Below are 26834 nucleotides of genomic sequence, written 5' to 3' on the forward strand. Positions count from 1 at the left end.
CCCAACCTGGCCTTGGATTCTTAATTTATCTTTTATATTTAAAAGCTGTTTCTCAACTAAATTGTCTTCTTGCTGACCATAATGTTCCATTAGTAGCAATCTGCAGTTTTTCTAAGTCTTCCAAATCCTAGCCCAGGATTGTCTGAACCAGTAACTCATTGGTGAACTGTTCTTACAAATCACTTACCTGCAGAGCTCTCAATCTTAGACATGAACTTAAAGTTCAAAAACTTCCCCCAAAAAAGTGCCATTTTTTGCCTCAAATCAGTTCCACATTGAATTTTGATTCAATGATTTGTACAAATCTATCTAGTTTTAATTTTATAGCTTGTTTAAAGTTGTGTAACACACTCCAAAAGATGGCTTTCTAAATTAGATAGAAAAATCTTTCACTTGACCAGATTGGCTCATTGCTGTGTGTCTGCTGGGCAATCCTGTGCCTTTTTCAACTGAAAATGCAGATTATATTGTTCAGTCTTTAACCTGGCTCCCCAATGTGGTAGTGCTGTAGGTTACATGAATAAGCTGTAAAAATGACACATATTTTTCTCCCTTTCTGTGTTGCAGAGAGGCAGAGAAAAGGGCTTCTGAGAAAAAGCCTCCTGGCACCCTGTCCCCACCTTCAGGCAGCCCTAGTGTGCCTTCCCAAGGTGCCACCATCCGAGTGGGACACCTGCCCTACTCCATGGTCTTTGGGGTCCTCCTGCAGTGTTTGAAGCAGGTATGTCCCCTCCTGGCACCAGCTGCCCATGGAATTCCAGCTCAGAGTACCTAAATAAAGCATTTTCTGCTCCTCCTGCTCAAAATCTGTGTGTAATTGTGCAGCTTCGCAGCCACCAGTGGGAGCAGCAGTCCATCTCTTCAGAAAATAAGCACAGCTTTCATTGTGCTGCTTCAGAGCAGGCAAGGGCAAAAGCTGTGCTTGTTAAACAAGATCCAAGAAGCCATCCTGTTTCTGAAAGGGCATTTGGAATTAAAACCTCTCCCACTGCAAGTTTGTGAGATGTTTTGAGAATTGGTGAATGTTTGATCACCAATAAATTGTAAATAGAAATTGTACCTGAGTGTGACATTGGACACAGTTCTGTGCTGAGGGCTTGGCTTGCTCTGGGAGTTAATTGGTGCTGGTGCTTAGGAGAATTGAATTCTGGCTGTCAGATCTCAATATAATTTCTCTTCCAGTTTGTGGTGCCAGTATTGCACCTAGAGCTGGGTGACAGACAGGGAAAAACTTGTGACAGCTAAATGCCACTTCTTTTTCTGTATCAACCATGACAAGACCTACATCTGCCTAGGAAATGACACATTGTCTGCACTTTGATTGATCCTCCTTCCAAACTCAAGTGAAATCACACAGAAATTTCCAACTTTAACATTTTCTGTCTTTGCAGGAGACAGACTGGAAGGTGCTGAAGTTGGTTCTCAACAAATTACCCGAATCCCTCCGCTATAAAGTGCTATTTTTAACTTCTCCTTGCAACATAGACCAGCTGGCCTCTGCACTGAGCTACATGGTAATGCCACTGAGGCACAGTCCCCAGCTCCTTGGCTTGCTTGGGAATTGCTCGGAGGGGGTTTTTGAGTGGTTTTTTTTCTCATCTTCAGATGGATATTTTAAAGATTAGCAGACTGGTTGTCAATACTCACTCACCCTCTCTTTTGTGAGGGTTGTTCTCGGTACAGGATAGGTAATAATGAGTGTTCTTAATGGATGTATATGAATATATGTATATACAGGTGAAGGGTAGCTGTGGGCAGTGCCTTCTGCTGCCTTTCAGAGGGTGTTTCAGTGAGAGGTGCCCTGACTGGCTGTGTGATGTGTCAGCTCACAGACAAGAAGACCACGGACAGGCTCCACGGGACCCCCGAAGGCTTTTCCCGCACGGATTTGCACCTGGCTGTGGTTCCTGTGCTGACAGCACTGATATCTTACCACAATTACCTGGACAAAGCCAAGCAGGTATGGGGCAGATAGAGGGGTGTAGGGAGGGCAGAGCCTGTAGAGCATTGTTTAGCCTGTGAGCTGCTTAGGAGACAGAAGTGCAAGGTAACACTGCCCAGTGCTGGTGGGAAATGCTTCTGTGGAATTTGGGGGGAAAAATACTTTGCTGACCCCATGGGGGATTAACTGTGGGTTCACTCCTCACCTGTCTCCCCTCACAGGTCACTGAGTGACTTTACCCTCTGCAGGAAGACCCTTATAAACACAAAATTTCTGTTAAATCAGAAACTTAAAGTCTCAACTACCTACTAGATTCAACTTCGCTGCTTAGAGCTTGGCCTGGGCTGTCTGCAGCATCATTTAAAGCTCAGTGTTAGCACTCACCTGTGTCACACAAGTCTTCCAGCAGGGGTGCCTTGCAGCAGAGGTACCTTGCAGGGTGTTCTGGGGTGCTGACAGGAGTCAGGAGGCGTTGCCTCAGGGTATTCTTTGGTGTTTCTGTGCTGTCCCAGCGTGAGATCGTGTACTGCCTGGAGCACGGGCTTATCTACCGCTGCGCCAACCAGTGCGTGGTGGCACTGTCAGTCTGCAGCGTGGAGATGCCCGACATCATCATCAAGGCACTGCCCGTCCTCATTGTCAAACTCACCCACATCTCTGCCACGGCCAACATGGCAATCCCTCTCCTGGAATTCCTGTCAAGTAAGGCGTGATGTTTTCTCCTCAGTTTCTGTAGCTTTTGTGTGGAATGTGGGGGGGGTTTGGTGGTGTTGGTTGTATGGAATGTACTGTGATGCCCTTGCTTGGGTTATAAATGTTTGATCACCTCATTTGCTACAAGTTTTCTGTATGAAGCTCTTGCACTGAAGAGAGGAACACACTCCGTGTCGTGCAGCCGTATGGAAATACTGCCTTCTTCTCCTTGCATGATGTGATTTTAAATTCCACGTCACTGATCATTCAGAAAAAGCCCTAAAAAATTAGAAATTAAACTGAGTTAGGATGTTGAAGGCTTGTGCTGAGGCCTCACCTGTGCTGGTTTTGCTGTTGGACTGTTGCAGCTCTGGCCAGGCTGCCTCACCTGTACCGGAACTTCGCGGCAGAGCAGTATGCCAGCGTCTTCGCCATCTCCCTGCCCTACACCAACCCCTCCAAGTAAGGCCACAGCAATGTGCTTCTCTCTCATCTGTGAAACTGAAAGCTTGGAAAGCCTTTTTTTGGTAGTTTTTGGCTCAAAGTTTTTCATAGGGTGTTGTTCATTCTGGTGTCTTCAGGCTTTTCCTGAAGAAGAGTTTTTTCTGCACTGAGAGGGTGAGGAGGCTCTGTCACAGGGTGCCCAGAAAAGCTGTAGCTGCCCCTGGACCTCTGAACTGTCCAAGGCCAGGCTGGATAGGGCTTGGAGCAACCTGTGATAGTGGAAGGTGGAACTGGATGCTCTCTAAAATCCCTTCCCACCCAAACCATTCTGTAATTCCATGATGCAATTCTAAGACATCGTCACCTTGGACAAAAACCTGTTTTTCTCGAGCAGAATTTTTGAAAGGTTTTTTTCCCTTTACACTTTGAGTAGGTAAAGGTCCAGCTCTGTGTGTCAGGGTGAGCTGTGCACACTGAGCTGTGGCTTCTCTGCTGTTGCAGGTTTAACCAATACATCGTTTGCCTGGCCCACCACGTCATCGCCATGTGGTTCATCCGCTGCCGCCTGCCCTTCCGCAAGGACTTTGTCCCCTACATCACCAAGGTACTGGCACTGCTCAGTCCAGCAGCACTCAGGAGAGCCTGACCTGAGACCTTGAAAAGGTTCTGTTTGAAGCTACCAAAATTCTGGTTTTCTTGTCAGCACTCTGTGAGCTCTCATGCTTTGGTTGCAGACTCTGAGCTGCACGTTGTTGATGTTGTCACCTCTTGTCCCCACGGCAGGGCCTGCGCTCCAACGTGCTCCTGTCCTTTGATGACATCCCAGAGAAGGACAGCTTTAGGGCTCGCAGCACCAGCCTCAATGAGAGGCCAAAGAGGTAAATCCTGTTAGACTCCAGCAGGGTTTGGTGTTCCCTGCTCTCGTGCTCACGCCCTTCCCTGCATTTCCTTGAAGGAGGCTGAGTGTAGTGATGATCCCAGTCTGGCAGTGCAGTAAGCAAGCAAAGTAAACCTCTTTAGGTCAAAGACAGCTGAGCTTAGTGAGGAGCTGGGATCCAGCCAGGCTGACAGCCTGGTGAGGCAGCTGAGGCAGCACTGCCTGTCCTGCAGGCCTGTGCAGGCACTGGGGGCGTTTTTGATGTTCACTTCTGAAAATCAACAGTTGTGTCAGGTTGGGGTGTGTCAGTCCAATGTTACCAGAAAGAACAGAAGAGGCTAATACCAGAGATAACAGAATCCCATGTTCATATGGATTGTGTGAACTCCTTTTGATGATTGATCTGTAAAGAGTCATTTTCAGATGATTGCCAGAGAAATGGTTGTGATCAACGACCTGGATAAATTAGAGAGCCAGTAAGCCAGTACTGTGTTTTTCCATGGTGTTCCCAGTCAGGTCAGTGCACTGGCTGGCACACAGCTGCTTTCTGTCTGTCCGGATGTCCTTATCCTTTTTTTTTTTTTTTTAATTTTGAAGCCATAATGACAGTTTTAAGCAAGGCCTTCAGAAGTCAGAGCGTTTCTTGACAGCAGTCATTCAAAGTAACATTTGCCAGGGAAGAAAGATATTCTTTGGAAGGCATTCAGGGTTTCTCCAACGTCCTTTTACCTGCAGGGATTACCTAAACTGGTTCACTTAACTTGCTTCAGTGTTGTGAGCAGTGAGCACATGGTGGCATCTGAGCCCTGGGGAAAGTGCCTCTACTTCACCTGCAAGGCTGTAGCAGAGTCTTGCAATGCAGAACCACCATCCCTGCCCTGCTGCTGCAGCTGTAAACCTTGTGTTGTGTTTCATCTCTCCCATCTCCTCCTCTTTCATCCAGAAACTTGGAAGAGAAGCCTTTTGATACTCATCTCTCCAATTAGAATTCCAGCTAATCTTTTTTTTTTTTTTTTTTTTTTTCCCCTTAAAAAACCTGTTAAATTCTACCAGGTTGGAATACTACTGTCTCTAAAGGCTTTTGCTGGATCACTTTCCACAGAAATCTCTGCTGAGGAGTGTGGCTGTCTCAGGCAGTTCCCAAAGCACTGGAATGGCAGGATGCCACTGCTTCTGGGTCTGCCTGAGCTTGGATTCTGGCCAGGGCACAGAGGGAAGGCCCAGAGCAGATTCCAGTTTCCTTGCCTGAGAAGCTTCTGGGCTTGGTTTTCACTCCTGAAACCCAAAGAATGTTTCCCTGCCATTGCTGAGGTGCTGGGTGTTCCACAGGGTAATGATCCCAGCAGTTCCCAGGGCTGCTGGATGTCCTGATGGTGGTGTAGGTGATGATCCCTGAGCATGAGCCTGTGCTCTCTGCAGCAGTTGTGGCCAAAAGTGATCTGGGAGAGGTTGTTGGGAGAAGAACAAAGAAATTCTGGTCCCTCCAGAATCTGTGGCAATCTGAGATGCAAGAGCTCACTGAGAGGAGGATGGCAAATAAATTGTGTTTAGGAACAGCGAGAAGGGTTAAATTAGTGCCTGCATTTTATCCCTGGGGATGGGAGCTGCTGGACCAACTGTTCTGCCCGAATTAGCCCCAAGCCTGGTGTGCATCTCAGTGACTAATTAAAGTGCCTCTTGGATCTTAATTGCTGCCATCTCCCACGTGTGCCTGGCACTTGCCAGTGTGAACAGTAATTTCCTTTCTGTGCCAGCTCAGAGCCCAGGGGGTTCCCTGGAGCCTGGGGTGAGGCAGCTGGGGTGGCACAGGAGCATCCCCAGGGGGTGTTTGTTGGCTCTGAAGTGTGGCAGAGTCTGGAACAGGGGGCTCAATGTCCCCAGGGCTGAGTGGCACCTCTGGGAGGCCCTGGGTGTGTTGTGCCTGGGGGAAAGCTCAGCTTTGGGCCAGGCTTAGTGGGGACAGAGATGGGTGACATGATCCCTGTCTCTTATTCAAAGCTGCTGTGACCTAGTCCAGGTAAAGCATTTTAGGATCTGTGGAAGCCCTCAGGTGTTGAGTCATGGTGAGTTGGTGCGACACAAGAAGAGGTTGAGCTGCACAAAACTCCTCGGCCTTGAGGAGTTTGTGCCCAGGGAGCCCTCAGGTGCCCTTGCCTTTGCTGAACAGCCCAGTATTCCAACTGTCATTTCAACTAGTTTTTTTTCTTTTAACTTGTACTAATTTCATTTGTTTTGTAGCACATTTAAAATCTTGTTTTCAAAATGTGGTTTGTCTTTTTAATGCTTTCAGCTCTGCTTGTTTGTGTGTTTTAATTTTTTTTTTGTTTCCCTTTTTTTTTTTTTTGGCATTTGTTTTATTTTCCATCACCCTCCGGGATCCCCCAATATTGACCCTGTGAACCTGTGACCTTTCAACATACATCCCTACAATGGTTTCCTCCCTTCTGTGACCTCTTTTGGGGGCTTGGTGCTTCTCCACATAGTAGTTTAAGACTAGCCAAAAATGCAAAGCAAGGCTTGAATAACTCTCCTCCAGTGAAAGAGCTGAAAGAACCCTCTGCAGTTGATGCCTTCCGATCCCGCAGCATCAGTGTGTCTGAACATGTGGTCCGCAGGTAGAGGCACTTTGAATGGGGACAATCTAAGAGCAACTCGGGCCCTTGGAGGTTTTGCTGCAATGTGGGTGGAAGCAGGGTGGATTTGCATGTGGGATGCTTGCATGACTTGATAATCCCATCAAAAACCGGCCTCAGCCACAAGGTGAAGGTTTTGGGAAAGGATCCCGAGGCTTCCCAAGGCCACGTCGCAGCCTGGGTGTCTGTGGTCACTTTGCCACCTTCTCTGCTGCTTTAGCAATGAAAGATTCTGTTTTCAAAGTAAAGGTGGTGAAGATAAAAAAAAAAAAAAACCCAACCAAACAAAAAAAAACCCCATGCACAAAGAAAGGAAAAAGGTTGCATTCTGCACAAGTGAGAATCCAGGGTACAACTCACTAAAACTTGAGCCTCCCAAGCAGGGATTTGCTTCAGGAGAGGCTTTAGAAGCTCTGCAAAGTTATGGAGAATCCTCCCTCCAGTCTAGGAGGAATAGTTCTGCCCTCAGTTTAGGATTTGTTCTTCTGAGGGAGCTGATGAAGTGTCCTGGTCTCAGGAAGGATGCCATGAAAAACCTGTATTTGTCTTTCCAGAGAGCAGTGAGAAGGGTGTGCTCAGCCCATATGAATTGCTGCTTTCACGGCGAAGGAAAATAAGATTTGATTTCAGAGATTGATTTGATTGACAGGTTTTGATGGCAAGCTTTGATCTGCTCCAATGAAAGATGTGAAATAACTGATGCCAGTTTTTAAAATGTATTTCTGGATCACTTCTGTGAGTGTTAAACTGCTGAACCTGAAGATTTGTGCCTTAACCTGTAGGATAGCTGTCAGTGGAACTTGATTTTTCTCTTTTTTTTTTTTTTATTTTTATTTTTTTTTTTTTTTTTTTTTTTTTTTTTTTTTATTATTATTATTATTTTTGGCTCTATATGGTGTTTGGGGGAGAGAGGCTGAAGTGACTGAATTGCAATTATAGTTCTGACACTTCATGTTATGGGAGAGATCCTTCCTGTGAGGGTGGGGAGGCCCTGGCACAGAGTGCTCAGAGAAGCTGTGGCTGCCCCTGGATCCCTGGCAGTGCCCAAGGCCAGGCTGGACAGGGCTTGGAGCAGCCTGGGATGGTGGAAGTTCTCCCTGCCCGTGGCAGGGACTGGCATTAGATGGGCTTTAAGATCCCTTCCAACCTAAACCCTTCCAGGATTCTCTGATTTCCCAATTAATTATGAGGTGATTTTCTTCTCTTGCATTTCTATGTAAATGGTAGCAATGAAAAGTTCAGATAATTGCCCTTAATTAAGCCAAAGAAGTTGCCACATGATAAAAATTTTGTCTGTACCTCAGCTTAGTTTGTCTTACAATGACATAAGGAGTTGTCTTTATAAAATACTGCAGTCCAGCCTAGATCAGAAATGGTTTTAAACTGCTTTGCTGATTTGGCTGATTTGAAGGCAGACCTTCTCTCTATTCTTGTGCCAATTTCCTGTTCAGAGTGCAATTTTTTTTCCTATTTCAAGTTAAATTAGGTTTTCCATAGCTATTGAATTTGAGGGGGATAAAACCAATATATGGAAGAGATGCAACAGAGAAAAAAGCAAACCACAGGAGTATAAAGTGAAGTCTGGAGTGCCCCAGTTTCTGGCTCATGGGCAACCTGCTGCCTGGGAAGCTGGTGCTGGTCATGGGATGCTTGCCCTCAGCATAGATTAGGAACTCAAAGCTGCCACTCACTCTTTGCTTGGTGCACTTGCCCATGGGCCACCAACATCAGAGAGCACATTGCAGACTCTCCAGAGAAAATACACTTCCTGCAAGGACAACCTGGGAAGCACGACATGAGGCTGATCCCAAAATCTGTTTCCCAAGGCCTGGGTTTGATGGCTGGCACGTGCATGCACAGCAGGGTCTGCATCCCGCCATCCGTGGGGACAGGGACGTGGTGCCATCCCATCTGTCACCCGGGCACTTTCTCTTCCAGCCGCATCCAAACGTCCATCACTAGCTCCAGCCTGGGCTCTGCAGATGAAAACTCCATGGCTCAGGCTGATGACAACTTGAAAAACCTGCACCTGGAGCTGACAGAGACCTGCCTGGACATGATGGCTCGATACGTCTTCTCCAACTTCACTGCTGTGCCCAAGAGGTCAGTCAGGGACCAGGGACACATGCCTGGGGTTCAGGTTCATGTTCCACTTCATCAGTGGAAAAACACTGGGATTCTGGCAGGCTCAGGCTCTCCAGCCTTTCCTCACTGATAAAATCTTGGCTAAAAGGAGGAGAGATAGGGAAGACTGGAGATGAGAAGGCTGTGGGGATGTCTTAGAGCCTCTTCCTGTGCCTAAAGGGGCTCCAGGAGAGCTGGAGAGGGACTTGGGACAAGGGGTGGAGGGGCAGGACACAGGGAATGGCTTCCCACTGCCAGAGGGCAGGGATGGATGGGATATTGGGAAGGAATCTTTTCCTTTGAGGGTGGTGAGACCCTGGAATGGATTTCCCAGAGGATGCCCCATCCCTGGGGTGTTCCAGGCCACTTGAATGGGACTTGGAGCAACCTGAGATGGTGGAAGGTATGGCAGGGAAGGGGGTGGCACTGGGTGGACTTTAAGGTTCCTCCCAACCCAAACCATTCTGTGGTTCTGTCAAATTCTGATGGATAACGGGGACGTTGACAGCCAAGGGGAGTGGCACAAATGCTGTGTAAAGGAGGAGAGCAGGCAGCACCTCCTGCATGGTTAATGGCACCAGCTCTGTTCTCTGCCTGCTGAGGAATCTTCATCCCAAATGTGTTCCCAGGTCTCCTGTGGGTGAGTTTCTGCTGGCTGGAGGAAGGACCAAGACCTGGCTGGTTGGTAACAAGCTGGTGACCATCACTACAAGTGTTGGAACAGGGACAAGGTCCCTGCTTGGCCTGGACTCTGCAGAGTTCCAGAGCACCCCAGAATCAAGGTAGGTGTTGTTCCAATTTCTAGAAATCTCCACCTGCCAAAGTCACCTAAACCACTGCTACATTTTGGTATTTTTTCCTCTTGGTATAAGAGGAATGTTTTATTTGTCCAGCATGGCTGATTCCTCCCTTAACATCACCAATATCTCCTTTCCTACAGCTCAGACCCTGTTTTGCAAGTGAGACAGACCAAGGAAGCTCCAGCCAAGCTGGAATCCCAGGCTGGGCAGCAGGTTTGCAGGAGCTCCCGCAACAGAGTCCGATCCATGTCCGGTGAGTTCCCATCCTGGGCTCTCCCTGCCACAGCTTGAAGGTCCAGGTGCCTCCTTGTGTCTGAGCTGATTTGAGATCTGGAGCTGTCTGGTGTTCAGTGAGGGGCAGGTGGCAGGAGCTGTTGGTTTCAGGTGTGGTGGAGCTCCTCCTGCTTCCCTCTCTTTGCAGGAGAGCTTTGGTGAGCCTATCAGTTTGTTTGTAAGGAACACATGGAACATAAAATTCTCTTCATGGTTTAACCCCAGCTAAGCCCCACCCTGGTGCTCACTTTGTCCCCCATGGGAGAATGGAGGAGAGAATTTGAAGGGGAAAATTAAGAAAATTTGTGGATTGAGAGAAGAGCAGTTTAATAATTAAAATAATAGTAACAATAATAATTGTAATGACAAGGGAAATAAAACCAGGACATTGTGTATGCAGCTGCTAGAGGAGCTTAAAAGCCTCATTCCTGAGATATTTTTGGGGCTAACTAAGTGTGGCTCTCCCTTGGCTTGTGTCTGTCCTGCCAGGTGGTCATGCCTTACGTGTTGGTGCCTTAGACAGCTCAGCCTCCCATTTTCCCAGTGGCTCAACTTCCCAAGGGACACAGGGCCCTCCCGCTCCTGCAGCCCGCCCAGAGAAGGCCAGTCCTGCTCCACAGACAGCCCTACAGAAGGAAAAAGCCAACCTGGCTGCCTATGTGCCATTGCTGACCCAGGGCTGGGCAGAGATCCTGGTGCGCAGGCCCACAGGTGGGTACCCAAGCGTGGAGTGGGATCCTGTTGGGAAACCAGAGCCAGGGGGAAGGAAAAAAATCCATATTTTGTTGTAAATGGATCTGTTTATGGCTTACTGCCTTTTGAAACTAAAGAACCATGGGATGTGTTGGGTTGGAAGGGATCTTAAAGCCCATCCAGTGCCACCCCTTCCAGAGGCAGGGACATTTCCACTGTCCCAGGGTGCTCCAAGCCCTGTCCAACCTTGTCTTGGACATTTCCAGGGATCCAGGGGCAGCCACAAGTCTGGGCAGCTCAGTTGTGTTTGCTCTTAGGGAAGGAATAACAACCTGTTCAAGGTCAAAATGCTTGAACACCATGAGATTAACAGGAATTATCTGTTTCAACTGAAAGTTGTTTCATGAGAAAAGAACTGACCTGGTGTTAATTAGGACACCTGAGTGTTTTGGATGCCTTTGGGAATCTACTGTAGCAGTGAGTTACCAGGGATGGGTTTTGAGGAGCTTGGGGTGAAGTGCAGAGCACTGGGAGTAGCAAATTAACCAAGCCATTCTGCAGAAGAACCCAGGACTTCCTCCATTTGGATTTTCTTATCTGCAAATCCCCAAACAATTTGTGCATTTTCAGCAGGAGCTGTAACCTCTGGGAGAGCTGGAGTACTGACCACTTCCCCCATTGTCTGCTGCAGGCAACACGAGCTGGCTGATGAGCCTGGAGAACCCTCTGAGCCCCTTCTCCTCAGACATCAACAACATGCCCCTGCAGGAGCTCTCCAACGCCCTGATGGCTGCAGAACGCTTCAAGGAGCACCGGGAGACAGCTCTGTACAAATCCCTGTCCGTGCCCTCCTCCAGCCTGGCCACGGGCACGGCCAAGCCCTCGCTACTGCAGCGCTCCAACACAGGTGGGAGCTCCCTGCAGGGCTTCTAGAGCAGCTGGGAGTGTGAGGGGGGGGCAGCAATGAGAAAGGGAATCAGTTCTTGTCCCTAGAATTGAGAAATCCCCTTCCTCCTTGCTTCTGCTGGGGGAAGATGAGGACGGGGGAGTAACGAAGCTGCTTTGGAGGAGTCGTGTGTTTGGTGTGTTCCCCAAATGAAAATTACAAAGTCATGGATCTGTTCCCTCTCCCACTCGTTTGGGGCTGATCTGGGCATCCCACTTGTGGATGGATCTTTCCATGCAGTGTTTCCATTTCCATTTGTCTTCAGTTTGGGAGTCTGTGTCGGGCGCTCGGAGCTGCAAGTTCCTGGGGCATGGCCTGTTCCAAACCTCACCTGCCAGGAGGAGTTGGTTCCTCTGGCTTTTACAGCAGAATGCAAATCCTGTTGGATTTACCCACCTCTGAAAAGGGCTGTTCAGCCTGCAGTTGAACCACTTGAGTTTCATTTGCTGGCTTGATTTTTAACACAGTGGCCAAGGATTTTCAGTCTGTTTAATGTGGTGCTAGTTCCTCTTAAAAAGTTGTTAATGTTGGGAGATGGGTGTTGACCAACAGCTGCAATTTTTAAAGCTTTCTGCAGTCCCTGCTCAAGCTCTTACCAGTGATACCCAGCAGAGCTCAGGCTCTGAGCACTGCAGGCACCATCAGAATTGAGCAGTGGTACCGGCTCACCAGGCTTTGCTGAGGAAAAAATGGATGGATGTTCTGGAAATCTGGTAAAAATGCCAGTTTTCAGCTTTGTTTTAAGCAGGGCAAAGTAATTTTAGTATTTCAGATTGTGTAAACACAAAATTGGAGTCAAAATCAAATTATCGCCTCTTACAAACACAAAAAAAAATTATTTTCCATAAACACTTTAGTGACTCTAAAAATGTGTGGTGTATGGAGCTAAGTGGAGAGCTGAACCCATACCACCTGAATGCCACTCCTGTGCCAGTCTGAGAGTAATTTTGGCCACATCCTTGTTAACCAGACTTGCTGGAGCTGGCTGGGCAGTGACTGGAAGAAGTTTTGCTGTCAGGCTGTCACATGCCTGTTCTGCCTCTTTAGGGGTTAAACCTCTGTGAATCTTTACCCAGATTTTTCAGGCTCTTCTGTGGGTTTAAAAGTGACCTTGTGCAGGTCAGGAAAGGCTCGGCCTGGTTTCCTGTGTGTGCTGGGATATCAGGAAGGGATTTTCTTTTCCTAAGCCTCAAAAAATGCCTTCTGCAAAGGGAGCAGTTGGAGCCTGCACTGTTGGATGTGTTTATTCCTCTTTATTCGTGTTGAGACCTTGTGCCCTTAAAGTATCCCTTTGGCATCTGGTGAGCTTATCCCAGCTTGTTCTTTCCTTTGTTTCATTTATTTATTTGTTTGTTTTAAACTAGGCTCTTGGTTACATTTTAAACTCTGTGCTTTTTAATTTTTTTATATTTTTTTCATATAGTCTCTCCTTCCTTTTGATGTAGCTGCTCACTTGATTTCCCTTTGCAGTGGCCTCTTTCTCTTCCATGTACCAGTCCAGTTGTCAAGGGAAGTTGCACAGGAGCATATCCTGGGCAGGTATATTTATATATCTTTAAGGAAAAAACCAAACAAACAGTATTGCCATAGAAGAACACCTCTGATTCATAGAAAATGTATCCCTCATCCCTCATTTTCCCCTTCCATGTCTTCTGTCTGTCCCCAGTCTCATCACTCTCAACAAATGGGATCTTGACTAGCATGAAGAAGTCCAAGCCAGATCCAACATTTGCAAGTGCAGACAGTTCCTTAAAGCAACTTTGCTTTTACCTGGGGTGGCTTATGAGTCATGAGGCCAGTGTTAAATGACCTGTCAAAACGTGGCTGGATTAATTAATTCTTCATTTGCAGCTTCATTTTCCAATTGGCTTTGTGTTCTGCTCAGTGGAAAAGCTCCCAGTTGTGAGGAGAGCAGCGTGTGCTGCAGGACAGGCTCCCCTTGGAACTGCTCAGCCCACAGGGATCTGCCAGAATTGGGCACAGAAAGATAAAAGCAGCTGATAATGTGTATATATTTGGTATATGGATAAAGTTCAGCCAGCATGGAGGCTGGTTAAGAGATTGTTAAATAAAAAAGAAATATATTTCAGCAGAAAAGCTGCTAAATTCTACCTTTTAGAGGCTCTGTAATAACATAAAATCTTTCTCCACTTCAGTAAAATTGATTTCATAATTAAATGAAGTGGAGATCAAATTACAAACCTTATGAGCACAACACCTGCATTGCTTTGATAACCTGCAATGCTTTGTGATTTTAATTAGAGGGTTCAAAATGCCTTTCTGCCTCTTTCCTTCACTGGAAAACTCCCAGCAGAGCAGTGGGGTGTTCTGAGCTGCTGCTGGTTGCTGTCAGAGGCCTCTCAAAGCAACACAAAGCTGCTGCAGTTCAATATTTTTCTGTACTTCCCTCTGTTCCTGTTATTCTCTTCCCACCTAAAGAATAATTAGTGCTTGGGTTGTTTCAAAGCACCAGCAATCTTGGCAGTGCCGTAGGAGGGGAGCTTGGAAGCACTGGGTATCTGCAGGTGTGTTCTGGCTTGGACAGCTAACCAGATCAGCACGTTGTTTTGGTTCCTTTTGGTTTGTTTTGTATTTTTAGAAGGTTTGTGTGTGCAATGCTAACTCTTAATTGCTTCTTTGAAATAACTTTGGTCCTGCGAGCTGAAATCAATCCAGGAAAAGCTGCTTTAGTGATTTTTTTTCTTTGTATATATATATTTTTAATTTTGCTGATTTTCTTTATATTTTTGTGTGTGCTAATTTTTGGTTTTATTACTATTATTGTTATTATTTTGGAAAACAAATCTTGGCCTTTCAGATTGGTCTTCCAGTCCCTTGTGTGCATAATGGGAAGCCTCCTGTTCTCCAGCCTTTTCCTCAGGACAAAAAGCAAGGCCAGGAGGAGCCTTTGGTCAGACTCATCCCTGTGGTCAGTGCCTGGAGCAGATCCAAGGTTAAATCCTCCACGTAGGCAGGGAGCATTTTTTGTCAGTGTGGTTCCACTCCCCGTGTGTCTGAGCAGATGCCACCAGTGTCACCCCTGCTCTCATCCTTCCACACGTTCAGGGCTGAATTGTGCTGCTTCTCCCGAGACACTCTAGGAAAGCTGCCAAACTGCAAGGAAATGGCTCCTAGGAAAATGTCTTATCTCCTTGTAGGCCTCAAGGCACGGGAGCGTTGCATTTCAGTACAAGGAAAGCTCCTTTTGTTACACCCTTGCACAGAGCTGATGTCTCCAGTGAGCTTTTACCCCGTACTCTCCCACATCTCTGTAGCTCCTGTCTGTCCTGGTAACCCATGTCCAAGGTCCCTTTTCCTCATCTCCTGCCCTGCTTGTCCATCAGCAACAATTGGGGAAAAAAACCAAAACCCAGCTGCACTTCCTCAGCCCGAGGCAGGCTGTGAGGGCGAGGTGATTTATTCCCTGGAAAAAGGGGAGCCAGGAGTCTTGACGTGACAAAGAGATGCCAGGGCACTCCTTCCTCATGGCCTTCCCTTGAGATCCCGTAGGGAAAAGGCTGGTGCTTGTGAGGAGAGGAGAGGGGCTGTCCCCGTGTCCCCTCTCCACAGCCCCCGTGCCCGTGTCTCCGTAGAATCGGCCGTGGTGCTGGAGGAGGGCAGCCCAGGGGACATGGAGCTCCGGGAGGCCGAGTCCCCCGCCGAGTCCCCCGAGAGCGAGGACGTGGAGACCTCGTGTTCCGAGCACGTCCTGAGCGAGGAGAGGTTTGGGAAAGGCCAGGACTCCTACAGCAGGGTAAGGATGGGCCCAGGGTGAGCTGGGGGTGACACCAGCTCTGTGAATTCCCTCATGGCACCCTCAGACACGGCCCACCGATGGCACTGGGGGCATTCAGGGCAAAGTCCCTGTTTTATCAGGGACCTTGGTGCTCCTTCGTGCCCACCTCTCCTTGGAAGTGTTGGGGGTGCCTTGGGCGTTGCTGTTGTCAGCTTTTATTTATTCTGCCTGTCAGGAAAAGGAAGGAATCCTTCCCTGGGAGAGCGGGGGAGGCCCTGGCACAGGGTGCCCAGAGAGGCTGTGACTGCCCCTGGATCCCTGGCAGTGTCCCGGGCTCACCCAAACCATTCCGGGATTCTCTGATTCCATGAAAACCGTTCATCTTTTCTCTCTCTCATTTTATTTTTTTTTCCTCCCAGTCCTCCTCCACGTCCAGCCAGGAAGACAAGTCTCTGAAGTCGGAGGAGCCGGTGGAGGGCGGGATCCCCATCGGGCGGGAGGAGGGCCGGGCCCTGGAGGAGCTCTCCTTCCAGCCCTCGCAGCCCCTCAGCAAGTCCAGCTCCTCCCCGGAGCTCCAGACGCTGCAGGAGGTGCTCAAGGACGCCAACGGCCGCGAGGGGCCCCGCAGGCTGAGCACGGAAGTGAAATCCAAATCGCAGTCGGGAAACCTGGAAGGGGAAGGGCTGGGCAGCTGGCTGGGCAGGGGAGAGGACGGCAGGGGCGCCGGGCCGGGCGGGGGCACCGGAGCCGCCACCTCGCCCCGCTCGCCCTCGGGCCACCGGCCCCGCGGGTACACCATCTCCGACTCCGCCCCGTCCAGGAGGGGCAAGAGGATCGACAGAGACGCCTTCAAGGGCAGGGCAGCGGCGTCCAACACGGAGAAAGTCCCTGGGATAAACCCCAGGTGGGTGCAGGGCTCCTGAGCTGCTCCATCAGGGTTCCTCTGGGCGGTCTGCAAAGCGTCTGGTTAAAAAAAAGAGAAAAATTACCTGCTTTATTCAGGAGTTGGTACAGATCTGTTGAGCACACTCAAGTTAAATGAACTTGGAGATTAGGAAACACAACTCCCAGATGGTGAAAGAAGTAGATAGATAGTTTCCTCCAGTATTAATGTACTTATTTTAAGGGCTGTGATTTGACTGCAGGTTAATTTTTCTCTGAACAGGGTGGATTGCTAGTTTTGCAGAAGGAAAAGAAGGGTTATTATAGTTGGTTTTTGAACCTAGGATATTGTTAGCTGTCCAAAATTGCATGATGAGACAATTTTCATCTGATTAAGGGCAGGTAAAATGCAAATGTCTGTACAATCATGTATCTGAGAGCCTAGAAATGCCCCCAGAGCTGTGGAGGGCCCTTTCTGCTCCTCTATTCTATGCCTTTGAACAGGGCATTTGTGTGGCTGCTGCTGCTGTTTGACACATCGTTTTTCTGACAGGGGTCTATTGCAAACTGCAGGTCATCCAGGCACTCCCAAGTGTCTAAAAGATGAATAATACCCTGTTAGCATTTTAATTCCTCCCATTTTTCTGCTGTACATAACGTTCTTACCTCCAGCAGATCAAAACTGACTTAATTTTTATGGTAACAGACTTTTCCCTCCCTCTCTCCTTCAGCTTTGTGTTTTTACAGTTGTACCACTCCCCCTTCTTTGGTGATGAAAACAACAAACCCCTCTTGTTGCCAAATGAGGTAGGCAAGGAGTTGTATAAATCCTTAATTTTTTTCAACCTCATGACTTGGAATGTAGATGATAATTACAAACATCCAGCTCAGGGGCTGCAGTTTAAAGGTGTTTCCTACCAGCACTGCCACAGGTGGGAGATCTCTGTGCTGGGGTTGTGGAGGGGATTTTTTAAACCTTACAGAGTGCTGGGTGGGTTTGGTTTGGTTTGGGGTGGGAGGGACCTCCCTGAGCAGGGACAGCTCTCAGGCTGCTCAGGTGGGGTCCCTGTTTGGTTGCAGACGTTCGAGAGGTCGGTGCAGCTCCTGGATCAGATCCCATCCTACGACACACACAAGATTGCAGTGCTCTACGTTGGGGAGGGCCAGGTGAGTGTGTGCAGGGCCTTGGATCCTTATGGAATGTTGGGAACCTCCCCTGCTGTGGGGTTTTCCCTGTGAGATTTGTCCTGCCTTGCTTTTCCTTAGTTCCCTGCACTAAAAATCATAACCCTTGAAACTGTGAGGGCAATCATCTAATCCCAGGAGGGGATCTCTGGTGCTGGTGCAGTGCTGCTGGCACTGAGTGTGACATTGTGACACATCCCTGTGTCCCAGAGCAACAACGAGATTGCCATCCTGTCCAATGAGCACGGCTCCTACCGCTACACCGAGTTCCTCACGGGCCTGGGGAAGCTCATTGAGCTCAAGGACTGCCAGCCAGACAAGATCTACCTGGGTGGCCTGGATGTGTGTGGGGAGGATGGACAGTTCACCTACTGCTGGCACGATGACATCATGCAAGGTGAGCAGGAAGGATGGTTTGTGCCTCCTCACCTCAACTGACCTGCCTTCCACACTGGTTCCTTCTCAGGGAGGTGGTGAGGATGTCCTGGGCACTGATCCCCTCCTGTTCTGTCTGGGAGCTCTGCAAGCCATGTGATAAAGTTCAGACCTGTAGTGGTTTTATGTTCACCAATTTGTTTTCTAAATTTAGTATAGTGATGTGAGTGTGTTTTAGAAGTACCCACTCTTTTACCCACTCATGGGATCACAGCTTCTCATAACATTAATATTCACATAGTCCATCACAAATACATTTAAATCCACAATCTGAACAATCATTTCCCCAGTCTATATTTTCTACTATTTAAAGAGATATTTTAATATATTACAGTTTATTGCTATGCCTCATAAAAGACTTTCAGCCTAAAAACACACCTGCCTTACTTAACAAAAAGATAATCATACCAATTTGATAATGATCTGCTCTGTGAAGAGATCTGCTCTGTAAATCTGTGAAGTGATCAGCTCTTTGAAGGCTGGCAGGGTTATGTTTAGAGGTTTAGCTGGCTGTCCCAGCTGCTGTAAAAGCTGTTCACTGAGGGTGGTGTCAGTATTGATATGTTTCTCTGAAGAGCAGTTCAGAGCAGGGGGTGGCACTGCTGTGGCCATGGCTCACGTCACTGCAGTGCCACCCAGCTCCTGCAGCACCCAGCCACACAGAAATCACCCAGGATCCAGCAGGAACTTCCCAAATTTTTCTGGGAAAAAAATTGTGAGTCTTGGGTTAAGCACTTCTGCCTCTTTCCCCCCCTAACCCAGGGTCTCCTCCCTGTGCTGCTGTGATCCTTCCCACTGGCTGCTGCACTCCAGGGACCCCTGGGAGCATCCAGTGGGACTGGATTTAGCTGTCACAAACAGGGACAAACCTATCTAGGGAGCAGTTTGTATTTTTATTACTGGCATGTGACCATTGCAGCTTTCCCAGCCCAGCCTAAGGATCTCTCTGTTCCCTCTCCAGCCATTTTCCACATTGCTACTCTAATGCCCACAAAGGATTTGGATAAATACCGCTGTGACAAGAAGAGGCACCTGGGGAATGATTTTGTTTCCATCATTTACAATGATTCTGGGGAGGATTTTAAACTGGGCACAATAAAGGTAGGGGATTTTTCTCGTGGGTGTGTTACAGCAGGAGCACAGGGTTGTAAACCTTCGTGTGTGTGTGGGTGTTACCTGAAAACTCTGTGGGGATTACTGGGGGAACTGTTGGCTGTGATGGGTTCACTGGTGTGTGTTTATGGCATTCACAAACCACAATGCTCCCAGGGAAATGTTCCTGACTCTTTCCTTGGCTTTTCCTTAGGGGCAGTTCAATTTTGTGCATGTGATCATCACTCCCCTGGACTATGACTGTAACCTGGTGACGCTGCAGTGTCGGAAAGGTGAGAATTCCTCAGCTTTGCTGTGCTGGGGCTTTGTGTTTCAAAAGTTCAAACTTCCAGGAGAAACTCTCTGGAACCAGTTTGCCCAGTTACATCTGGGTTTGCTCTGCTCATGTACCTCCTCTGGATCACTCAAGTTATGTTCAAGCTCAGGAGCCAGTGCCAGCAGCAGAGCAGATCCCTCCCTCCAACAGCTGCTTGGGAATGGTGGGGAACATGGAGGGTTCAGCAGTGCTGCTGTTTTACCAAAGGGGCACTTCTTGGTGGTTTTGGCTCACACTTTGGTTCATGTGAGAGCCCAGCAGGCTCTCCCCAAACTTTTCTGGAGCAGCCAGAATTTGGGAGCCAGTTGTTAAACTGCGGAACAGATTCTGTTAGCGTGGGAACTGCAGAGCTTGTAGGGACTTGGTTGATAAAATTCCTCAGGTTTTTTTGACTTAGATATTTAGTTACTGGCACCCTTTTGCTTCTTCTTAACTGTCTTACCAGAATTTTTTTTATTATTCCTTTAAACTCAAGACATGGAGGGCCTGGTGGACACGAGCGTTGCTAAGATCATCTCTGACAAGAACCTGCCCTTCGTGGCCCGTCAGATGGCCCTGCATGCCAATGTGAGTACCCCCAGCTCCCTGGGCTTCCAGCTGCTGTCTTGGCCCATCACCAGCTTCCAAGGAAACAGGCAGGGCCTGCTAAAGCAATGAAACAACTTTTCTACTTGACCTTGAAGCCACGGTTGGCACCTGAACAGTCATAACTCAGAGCTGCATTGCAGTTTCTGTCAAACTGCACTGAAAAAATTGATTGATTTTGTTGTTGTGGTTATGTTAATGTGGCTTCACTCTTTCCCTGCTTCTCCCCACCCTTCCCAACCCAGATGGCTTCCCAGGTCCACCACAGCAGATCCAACCCCACGGACACCTACCCCTCCAAATGGATCGCGAGGCTGCGCCACATCAAGAGGCTCCGGCACCGGGTGAGTGCAGCTGCTCTGAGGGGCAGAACTGGGCTTGACTGAGCCTCTTCCTGCAGCTAGGGCAGGTAAAACCAGCTGTCAGAACTTGCTGAGTGAGAGGAGGGCTGTGTGTATGGAGGTTAGAATCCAGCTGGGCATGGAATCACAGAGTTTGGGTTGGAAGGGACCTTAAGGATCATCTGGTTCTGTTGTGGGAATGACAGGTGTGGCAATGTCAAATAACTTCACTGGTAGAAAGGGCTTTTGGGAAGCTTAATCCTGGAATCCCAGAATCACTGATAATGGAAAAGCCCTCCCAGACCACTGAGTCCTGGCTGTGCCCGATGCCCACCTTGTCCTCAGGCCAGAGCACTAAGTGCCACCTCCAGGGATAGAGACTCCAGACCTCCCTGGGCAGCCCCTTCCAGTGCCTGACGACCCTTTCCATGGAGAAATTCCTCCTGATGTCCAATACCTGGACACAGAGTGGCACTCCCACAGTGTCCTGATAACCTGCCCTACCCAGATGAAGATTTTGAAGAGTTTTGGAGAGAATGGAGCTCACCTGCTCTCCATTGCCTTTCAGCTCCGTGAAGAGACACAGTATCAGAGCCCTGGCCTTCCCCTGCAGCTGCACCCCTCTGCCCCCACAAAACCCCCTCCCCAGATCCCCCAGGACCCCCCTCCCACCTACGAGACGGGGCAGAGGAAGAGGCTGATCTCCTCCGTGGACGACTTCACCGAGTTCGTGTAGGGCTGGGCTGGGGGTGTCCCTGCTAGGACACTGAGGCCATGGAATTGTGTTCCCTGCCTGCTGCTCCCTGCCTCTGCATGGACACAGGGATTGGGAGGCCCAGCCTGGCTGCTCCTTGCATGTGGACTTGGCACTGAACCTGCCAGGACCTTTGGGTGCCCCCGAGGATGACACTGGATTCCCAGCAGAAGCTCCCAGAGGACCAACTCAAGGTGTTTGGTTTGATTTGAGCTGTTTGAAAGATTCTCTGCTGGGAATTTGCCTGCAGAACCTTTCTTTGGAATCCTTCCACACCAGCTCCTGGTGGAAGCAGACAAAGGATGATATTCTGCAGATCCTCATGTGAAGGTACAGGAATTGTGGGATTTTTGAGGACTTTATTGGGAATGAAATATGAAGTATTGAAAATCCAGTTGCTATTTCTGAGCACCTCGGAATCCCAGCTCCTCCCTGAACCTTGGGGCTGTCAGCACTTGGACTCTTCAGGCTCTGACTTATTCTGCCAGCTCTAGAAAGAGTTAATTTGGGTTCTCTCCTGCCCAAAACACTGCTTTAGTTCCCAAGGTTTGTCTTAATTTTGGCCATCTGCAGAACTTCCCTGGTTGCAGGAATGCTGGGGTGTCTCATCCTTCCCCATATGCACCTGATAAATCCCATTTTGACTGCTGACAGGTCTTGGGGCATCATCTCTCCACGAGTTTTGCTTATTCCCTGGACAGGGAGGCTCTCAGGGGAGACTGAAGCAGTCAGTTGGAGCTTCCAGGGCAGGTGGGCACAGCTGGAATGAGATTTGCAGCCCATCCTGAGGCAAGGAGGGCACCAGACACTACACCACCCAACTGGGAGGCACCTCATAAGCTGGACTATACTGTGAGAACTTCATCTCCTGCTTTGTCCGTGAGTGGGAAGCGTGCATTTGGGAATGGGTGCCAGCAGGGAGATGAAGACAAAGTGCAATGTGCACGTGGGACTGTGAAGGGACAGGTGAGGGGATAAAGGGACAGCCCTCACCTGTGCAGGTGTGTGGGAACACCAAGTGTCCGTTGTGTTTGAGTGATTATGAGTCGTAAAGGAAATAAAATATTTGTCTGATCAGTGTGTTCTTGATGTCCTTGGGAAGGTCAGACTCTTTCCTGCTCACGTAAATCCTTCCTCCTTTTTTGGTTTAGTTTCCCAACCCCTGTTGCTCATGGAAGCACCCCCGACTCCTCCCACTGCTGGACACAGGCATTCCTGGCTGTGTTCCAGTCCCTGCACTGGGTTATTCCCTGGGGATATCCCCTCTGTGCTGGGAGGGGACTTTTCTGTCAGCTTTGTCCTTGTGCCACCCCCAGTGACCACAGGCAAGCTCATTCATTAACACCAGCCCTGATAGGCTGGAGGATTTAAGAAAGTATCTTGTGCTGTGCAGGAGACTTTAATTAAAATTATGGATGCAGAGAGAATGAGGGTGGGGTGGACAGGAGTGTGTGGAGCAGGACAAAAGCACCTGAGCCAGGTTTTAGCAGTCAGTGTTTATTTGACTTTGTCACTTTGTAAGAAACATCCCCACAGTTACAAAATACACCATTTTTGTTTGCAGTGAAATGCTGACCAGACAGGAACCGTTGGCATTTTGGTCACAATCATTGTTCTTTAAAAAAAAAAAATTTAGAAAAAATAAGGCACTTACAAAAGTCCCTCCCTCTCCCTTGGAACTAATAGATGGGGGTTTCATTTTTCATTTAAGCAGCTTGATACTGATACATCATTGTGAGATTCAAGGCAATAAATAAATCACCATCTCTCGGTGACTACAGGCACAAAAATATACATTCAGGGGGATTTATGGGCTTTGAGTCAAGTTTATTGCTGTGAGGGTGTTACTCCATGACTGAATCCCTCTGGCTGGGACATGGAGGGGACATGGGATGCTGCTGGAGCTGGCACAGGAGCTGCTGCACTGAGAACTGCGAGTGCTGGAAGCTGTGGGTGCTGCCCACCACGCAGGGCTGGGCTTTTCAAGGGAACTGTGGGTGGCAGAGCTGCTCTCCATACTTCAGGGAAGTAGGGCAGTTGTCTGATCCTGTTTCTGCTCCTCTCGGATCAGAGGGAGCACTTGGTAAAGTCACACACACCAAGTCACACTCACGCACACATGCAGGGCAAGGAACAGGCACTTGGGAACAAAAGTCCAGCTGGATTTGGGGAGCAGCTTTGTTCCAGCTGCTCCTTAGCTTAGGAATGGCTGCTCAAAAACATCTGGGGCCCTGCTGGCCCCTCCTGCCTCTGTCTCCTTCCCTCCTACTCCAAACCTCTTCTAATGAGTATAATCGAGCTGAGAACTGACCTCTGCATCAGGAACTGAACTTTTTGGCTCTTCAAGAGACTTCCAAGACCTGCTTGGTTCATTTGGGACATTTCAATCACTGACTATTCCCACAGAGCCCTTGGGATGGCTGGATTTACATCCCTAGTGCTCCACACAGAGGGGCTGTGCTAGGGCAGGTGTGTGGGGAAAGGAGCTTTGGAGCTGCAGCCCTGGGGACATCCCAGGTCTTTAGGACACTTCATCACTGCTCCTCTTACTGCCTTAGTTTGGGGACATGGCACTGGCACTGGCACTGTCCCTGTCACCAAAAAGCAGTCATGGACAGGTGCCAGAGCTGAGCCTGGTGCTATTGCTGCCTGGGAAGGTTAAGGGAAAAAAATCCAAGGCAAATAGTTTTCTATCTCTGCCTTGAAAACCAGGGTTTTTCTGAGCACAGAGCACAAAGCTGACCAGCACCCGGTCCCAGCCCCAGGCTCAGGCTCCAGATACTGGTTCTGCCTGCTCCAGGCACCTCCTTGTCCCACTCCTGCCCTCTGGGCCCTTCTCTGCCCTCTCCCACCCTGTCCTGGTTACCAGGATTCCATTTCTCCCCTCTGCACTCCACTTCTCTGTGCCCTCTGCTCTTCCAACACCTCTACGCTGACCAAGCACCACCTCACTCATCTTCTCCTGCCCTCATCCCTCTGCAACCTCTCCACAACATCTGTCCTGCACAGCATCTGAGTTTTCCAAAGGTAACATAGACCTGTCCCAAAGGCATCCCAGTGTCCTCCTGAAGCCATCCTGACCCACGTGGGCAAGGAGCCAAGAAAGCACATGGGTGCTGGAATGAAATCTTTACAAGTATCCAACAGCACTGGGGCTGGAGGGGAGGCTCAGGAGGGGATGGAGCAGTGGAAGTGTTTTAGGAGCCCCCTCTTTCCACCTGGAAAAGTCTCCCCTGCCCTGGGAAGGTGCTTCCAGGCCCACTAGCACCAGAGGCAGCTGAACCTCAGGCCCCTGCCCTGCAGCTCTGCCCCCCTCAGCCTTCCCTTCCACCCTCTCGCCTGTCCAAAGCATGGAACAGGTTCTGGAACACACAGAGGAGCCCACTTGGGGCTTTTCCCCATCTGCCTGTGGCCACTGCCCCGAGCCAGCCCAGGAGAGCATACACACCACACACACAGACACCCAATCCTTATATACACGAGACATTCCCAGGAAGAAGCACTTAATACATCCTTTAAATAACTCTGACAATAGTGTTCTGTCTCCTATCTACATGTTTCAAACATGGTACCGATGCTATGAAAATATAGCAAACATACAAAAATATATACATTTAAAAACCAAACAAACCCCGTATAAATTACTTACTATAGCCATAAGGTGAAATGGGGCTGAGGAGGGGAAGGCAGCCCCTGGGAGGGCTTCAGGCACCCCCAGGCTGTGATCTGGGGGGGCCCCATGGCACAGGCCAGCTGTAGCTCAGCAGCTGTAGCCCAGCACATGGTGAATCCCAGCTGGCAGGGCTGGAGGGATCCCAAAAAAAGTTCCCTCAGGGCTTCACCTGCCTCCTTTGTGCTCAGGGAAGGTGCTGGCACTGCTGCCCCAGCTGGGGCTGCGCTCCCCCTCCTCCCTGCCCATTTCAGTTTATGATTTAAACAAACAAAATACTGCTTTTGTGATATATTATCCCATTCTTAGCTCGCACGTGTCACTGGTAGCCGAGGAAAGCCTTGTTTAAAGTGCTGGGCAGTACATAAGGAGAACAAGTAAACCAAAATAAAATACATATACTTAGGGCAATACATTCCTTGGGTTAGAGAAGCCAAGCAGCCAGCGGCGCCTGCACCCCGGGGCCACGGCGGGGGGACAGGGCGGGTGGGGACTGCAGTGACACCAGCACCTTGGGAACCCCACGCTGGGAGTTGGGAATCCCACACTGGGAGTTGGGAATCCCAAGCTCCGACGGGGCTGAAGCAGCCCATGGGGGGTCTCTCATCCCCAGCTCGCTGCAATGTCCTTTGTTTTAAATATTGGATTTCTTTAAATACAAATAATAGTACCAATTTCTGGAGGATAAAAGTAGCCAATACTGGAAATTAACTGCTCTGGGTGTAGATAGCATTTCTCTATATAGCTATTTATGCTTAAAAAACAAGGTGGGTTAAATACCTTCTCGAAAGCTGTCGCTTTCCTCCACAGTGCGTCTGGTCGACAAAAAAATCCAAGACTTGGTTCAAACCTTCGAGGCCCGGGGCTCTTCTCTCCCTTTCCCATCCGGCACAGCCAGCAGGGAAGGGAGGGGAGGTTTGTCCCGTCCCACTGTGCCCACCCCAGTCCCACCCGTGGGGCTGCTGGACGCCCACAGCTGCTCCCTGTGAGCCAGCGGGGATCTCCTGCACCTGCTCCTCCCCGGGGAAAGGCTCGGCCTCGGCCCCGTTCCATCTCTAACACTGAACGCTCCCGCGGGGCGGGTTCCCGAGGCCGGCGGCCGTGCCAGCGGCGTGGCCCCGTGGAGAGCCCCTGTGCCCGGCCGGCCCAGCCGCCGCGGCAGCTCCGGGCGGGCACAGCCCACCCCACCCTGGCCAAATCTCTCCCGCGGCCCCCGTTACTTGACCGTGGGGTGCACCCGGTTCTTGGCGCGCAGGGGCCGTTTCCTCCTGGCCGCGCAGGGTTTGCCCGAGGCCGCGCTGACCCCGCGGCTGGCCCGCAGCAGCCGGCCGGGCACGGCACCGCGCGGGGACAGCGGCTCCGGCGCCTCCGGGGACGGGCCCCGCTCCGAACTGCCCGAGCAGCCCCGGCCCGGGCCCCCCTCGGGCCCGCGGGGCCTCCTGCGGGCGCGGCGGCTGCGGGAGAACTCGAGCAGGTGCTCGATGCGGGACACGTCCTCCGTCACCCGGTTGACGCGGTCGAACTGCGCCAGCAGCATCTCGAAGAGCGAGAGGAGGCGCTGCATGTCGGCGTCCACCTCCAGGCTGTCGCGGGCGCTCAGCACCAGGCTCAGCCCGTCCAGCTGGCTGGAGGACGTGGAGGCCCGGGAGCTGTCGGAGGCGGCGCTGGGAGTGGGGCCTCGGAAGGATTTGGAGTCGCTGGAGTCTCGGGAGGGCAGCGGCTCCATCCCCTCGAACCTCACCTTGTGCCGGAACTGGGAGGGAGGACGAGAAAAGGGGCAGGATTAGGGCAGGAGCTGGGAAATGGGGACACTCCGAACAGCTCCCTGGTGTGACGGGCATGGGGGCTGGATCCCAGACAAAGCCACGTGGGACTGTGGGGCTGAGAACGGGCAGCCGACACCTCTACAGCTCCCCATCTCTCCTGGCCCCCCAGGAGTGGCCGCTGCTCCAGCCCCCGCCTGCCAAAGGAAGCCAGCTGCAGGAGGGAGCCGGAGGCAGGGCAAGGCTAAGGATGGTGCATCCTGCTCTGTGCCACCGGGCCCCTTATCCACAGAGCCCCCGGGCTGCCCTCACCTCCTTGGCTTTGCTGAAGCCCATCCACATCTTGAGCCTTCGCACGAACAGCTCGACCATCTCGTAGTCCTGGGGCTCGAAGGCGGGCCGGTAGAGCTCGAAGCGCATCTCGCGGTAGCTGTGGATCAGCACCGCCGCCAGCAGCCGCAGCACAATCCACACCTCCAGCACGATGTAGCTGCTGCAGAAGAGGCAGCAGAGCCCCGAGGCCTCGGGCGGGCAGGGCCGGAGGCTGGCGCTGCCCCGCAGAAGGGCCAGCAGCAGCAGGAGGCTGCTGCCCACGCTGCGGAAGGACTCGGAGGAGGAGGAGAAGAGCT

The 26834-nt window shown here is 50.2% G+C and overlaps 2 protein-coding genes across 5 annotated transcripts in view; one reads left to right on the forward strand and one right to left on the reverse strand.

Annotated features, from left to right (window-relative positions):
* The window catches only part of TSC2 (TSC complex subunit 2), a 32503-nt gene extending 10664 nt beyond the window's left edge, over positions 1-21839 (forward strand). The window contains exons 19-42 of one of the 4 annotated variants that reach the window (XM_083872437.1): positions 568-721; positions 1392-1514; positions 1826-1960; positions 2455-2644; positions 3004-3097; positions 3581-3683; positions 3863-3957; positions 6440-6571; positions 8528-8692; positions 9343-9495; positions 9654-9766; positions 10276-10497; positions 11171-11386; positions 12896-12964; positions 15019-15179; positions 15581-16065; positions 16775-16850; positions 17124-17210; positions 17439-17625; positions 18625-18764; positions 18970-19048; positions 19568-19659; positions 19923-20021; positions 20587-21839. In XM_083872437.1, the coding sequence (XP_083728563.1) occupies positions 568-721; positions 1392-1514; positions 1826-1960; positions 2455-2644; positions 3004-3097; positions 3581-3683; positions 3863-3957; positions 6440-6571; positions 8528-8692; positions 9343-9495; positions 9654-9766; positions 10276-10497; positions 11171-11386; positions 12896-12964; positions 15019-15179; positions 15581-16065; positions 16775-16850; positions 17124-17210; positions 17439-17625; positions 18625-18764; positions 18970-19048; positions 19568-19659; positions 19923-20021; positions 20587-20754 (3538 nt within the window). In that variant the 3' untranslated portion in view covers positions 20755-21839. The remainder of the gene's footprint in view (positions 1-567; positions 722-1391; positions 1515-1825; positions 1961-2454; positions 2645-3003; positions 3098-3580; positions 3684-3862; positions 3958-6439; positions 6572-8527; positions 8693-9342; positions 9496-9653; positions 9767-10275; positions 10498-11170; positions 11387-12895; positions 12965-15018; positions 15180-15580; positions 16066-16774; positions 16851-17123; positions 17211-17438; positions 17626-18624; positions 18765-18969; positions 19049-19567; positions 19660-19922; positions 20022-20586) is intronic. The other 3 variants (XM_083872438.1, XM_083872439.1, XM_083872440.1) reach the window with 3 other exon arrangements.
* Positions 21840-25605: 3766 nt separating this feature from the next.
* PKD1 (polycystin 1, transient receptor potential channel interacting) overlaps positions 25606-26834 on the reverse strand; it is a gene marked incomplete at its 5' end in the record, with an annotated part of 75942 nt that continues 74713 nt past the window's right edge. The window contains 2 exons of the mRNA XM_083872155.1: positions 25606-26195; positions 26518-26832. Of these exons, the coding sequence (XP_083728281.1) occupies positions 25659-26195; positions 26518-26832 (852 nt within the window). The 3' untranslated portion in view covers positions 25606-25658. The remainder of the gene's footprint in view (positions 26196-26517; positions 26833-26834) is intronic.

The sequence above is a fragment of the Zosterops lateralis genome (genome assembly GCF_965231275.1).
Source record: "Zosterops lateralis genome assembly, chromosome: 15".
In the NCBI taxonomy this organism is placed as follows: domain Eukaryota; kingdom Metazoa; phylum Chordata; class Aves; order Passeriformes; family Zosteropidae; genus Zosterops; species Zosterops lateralis.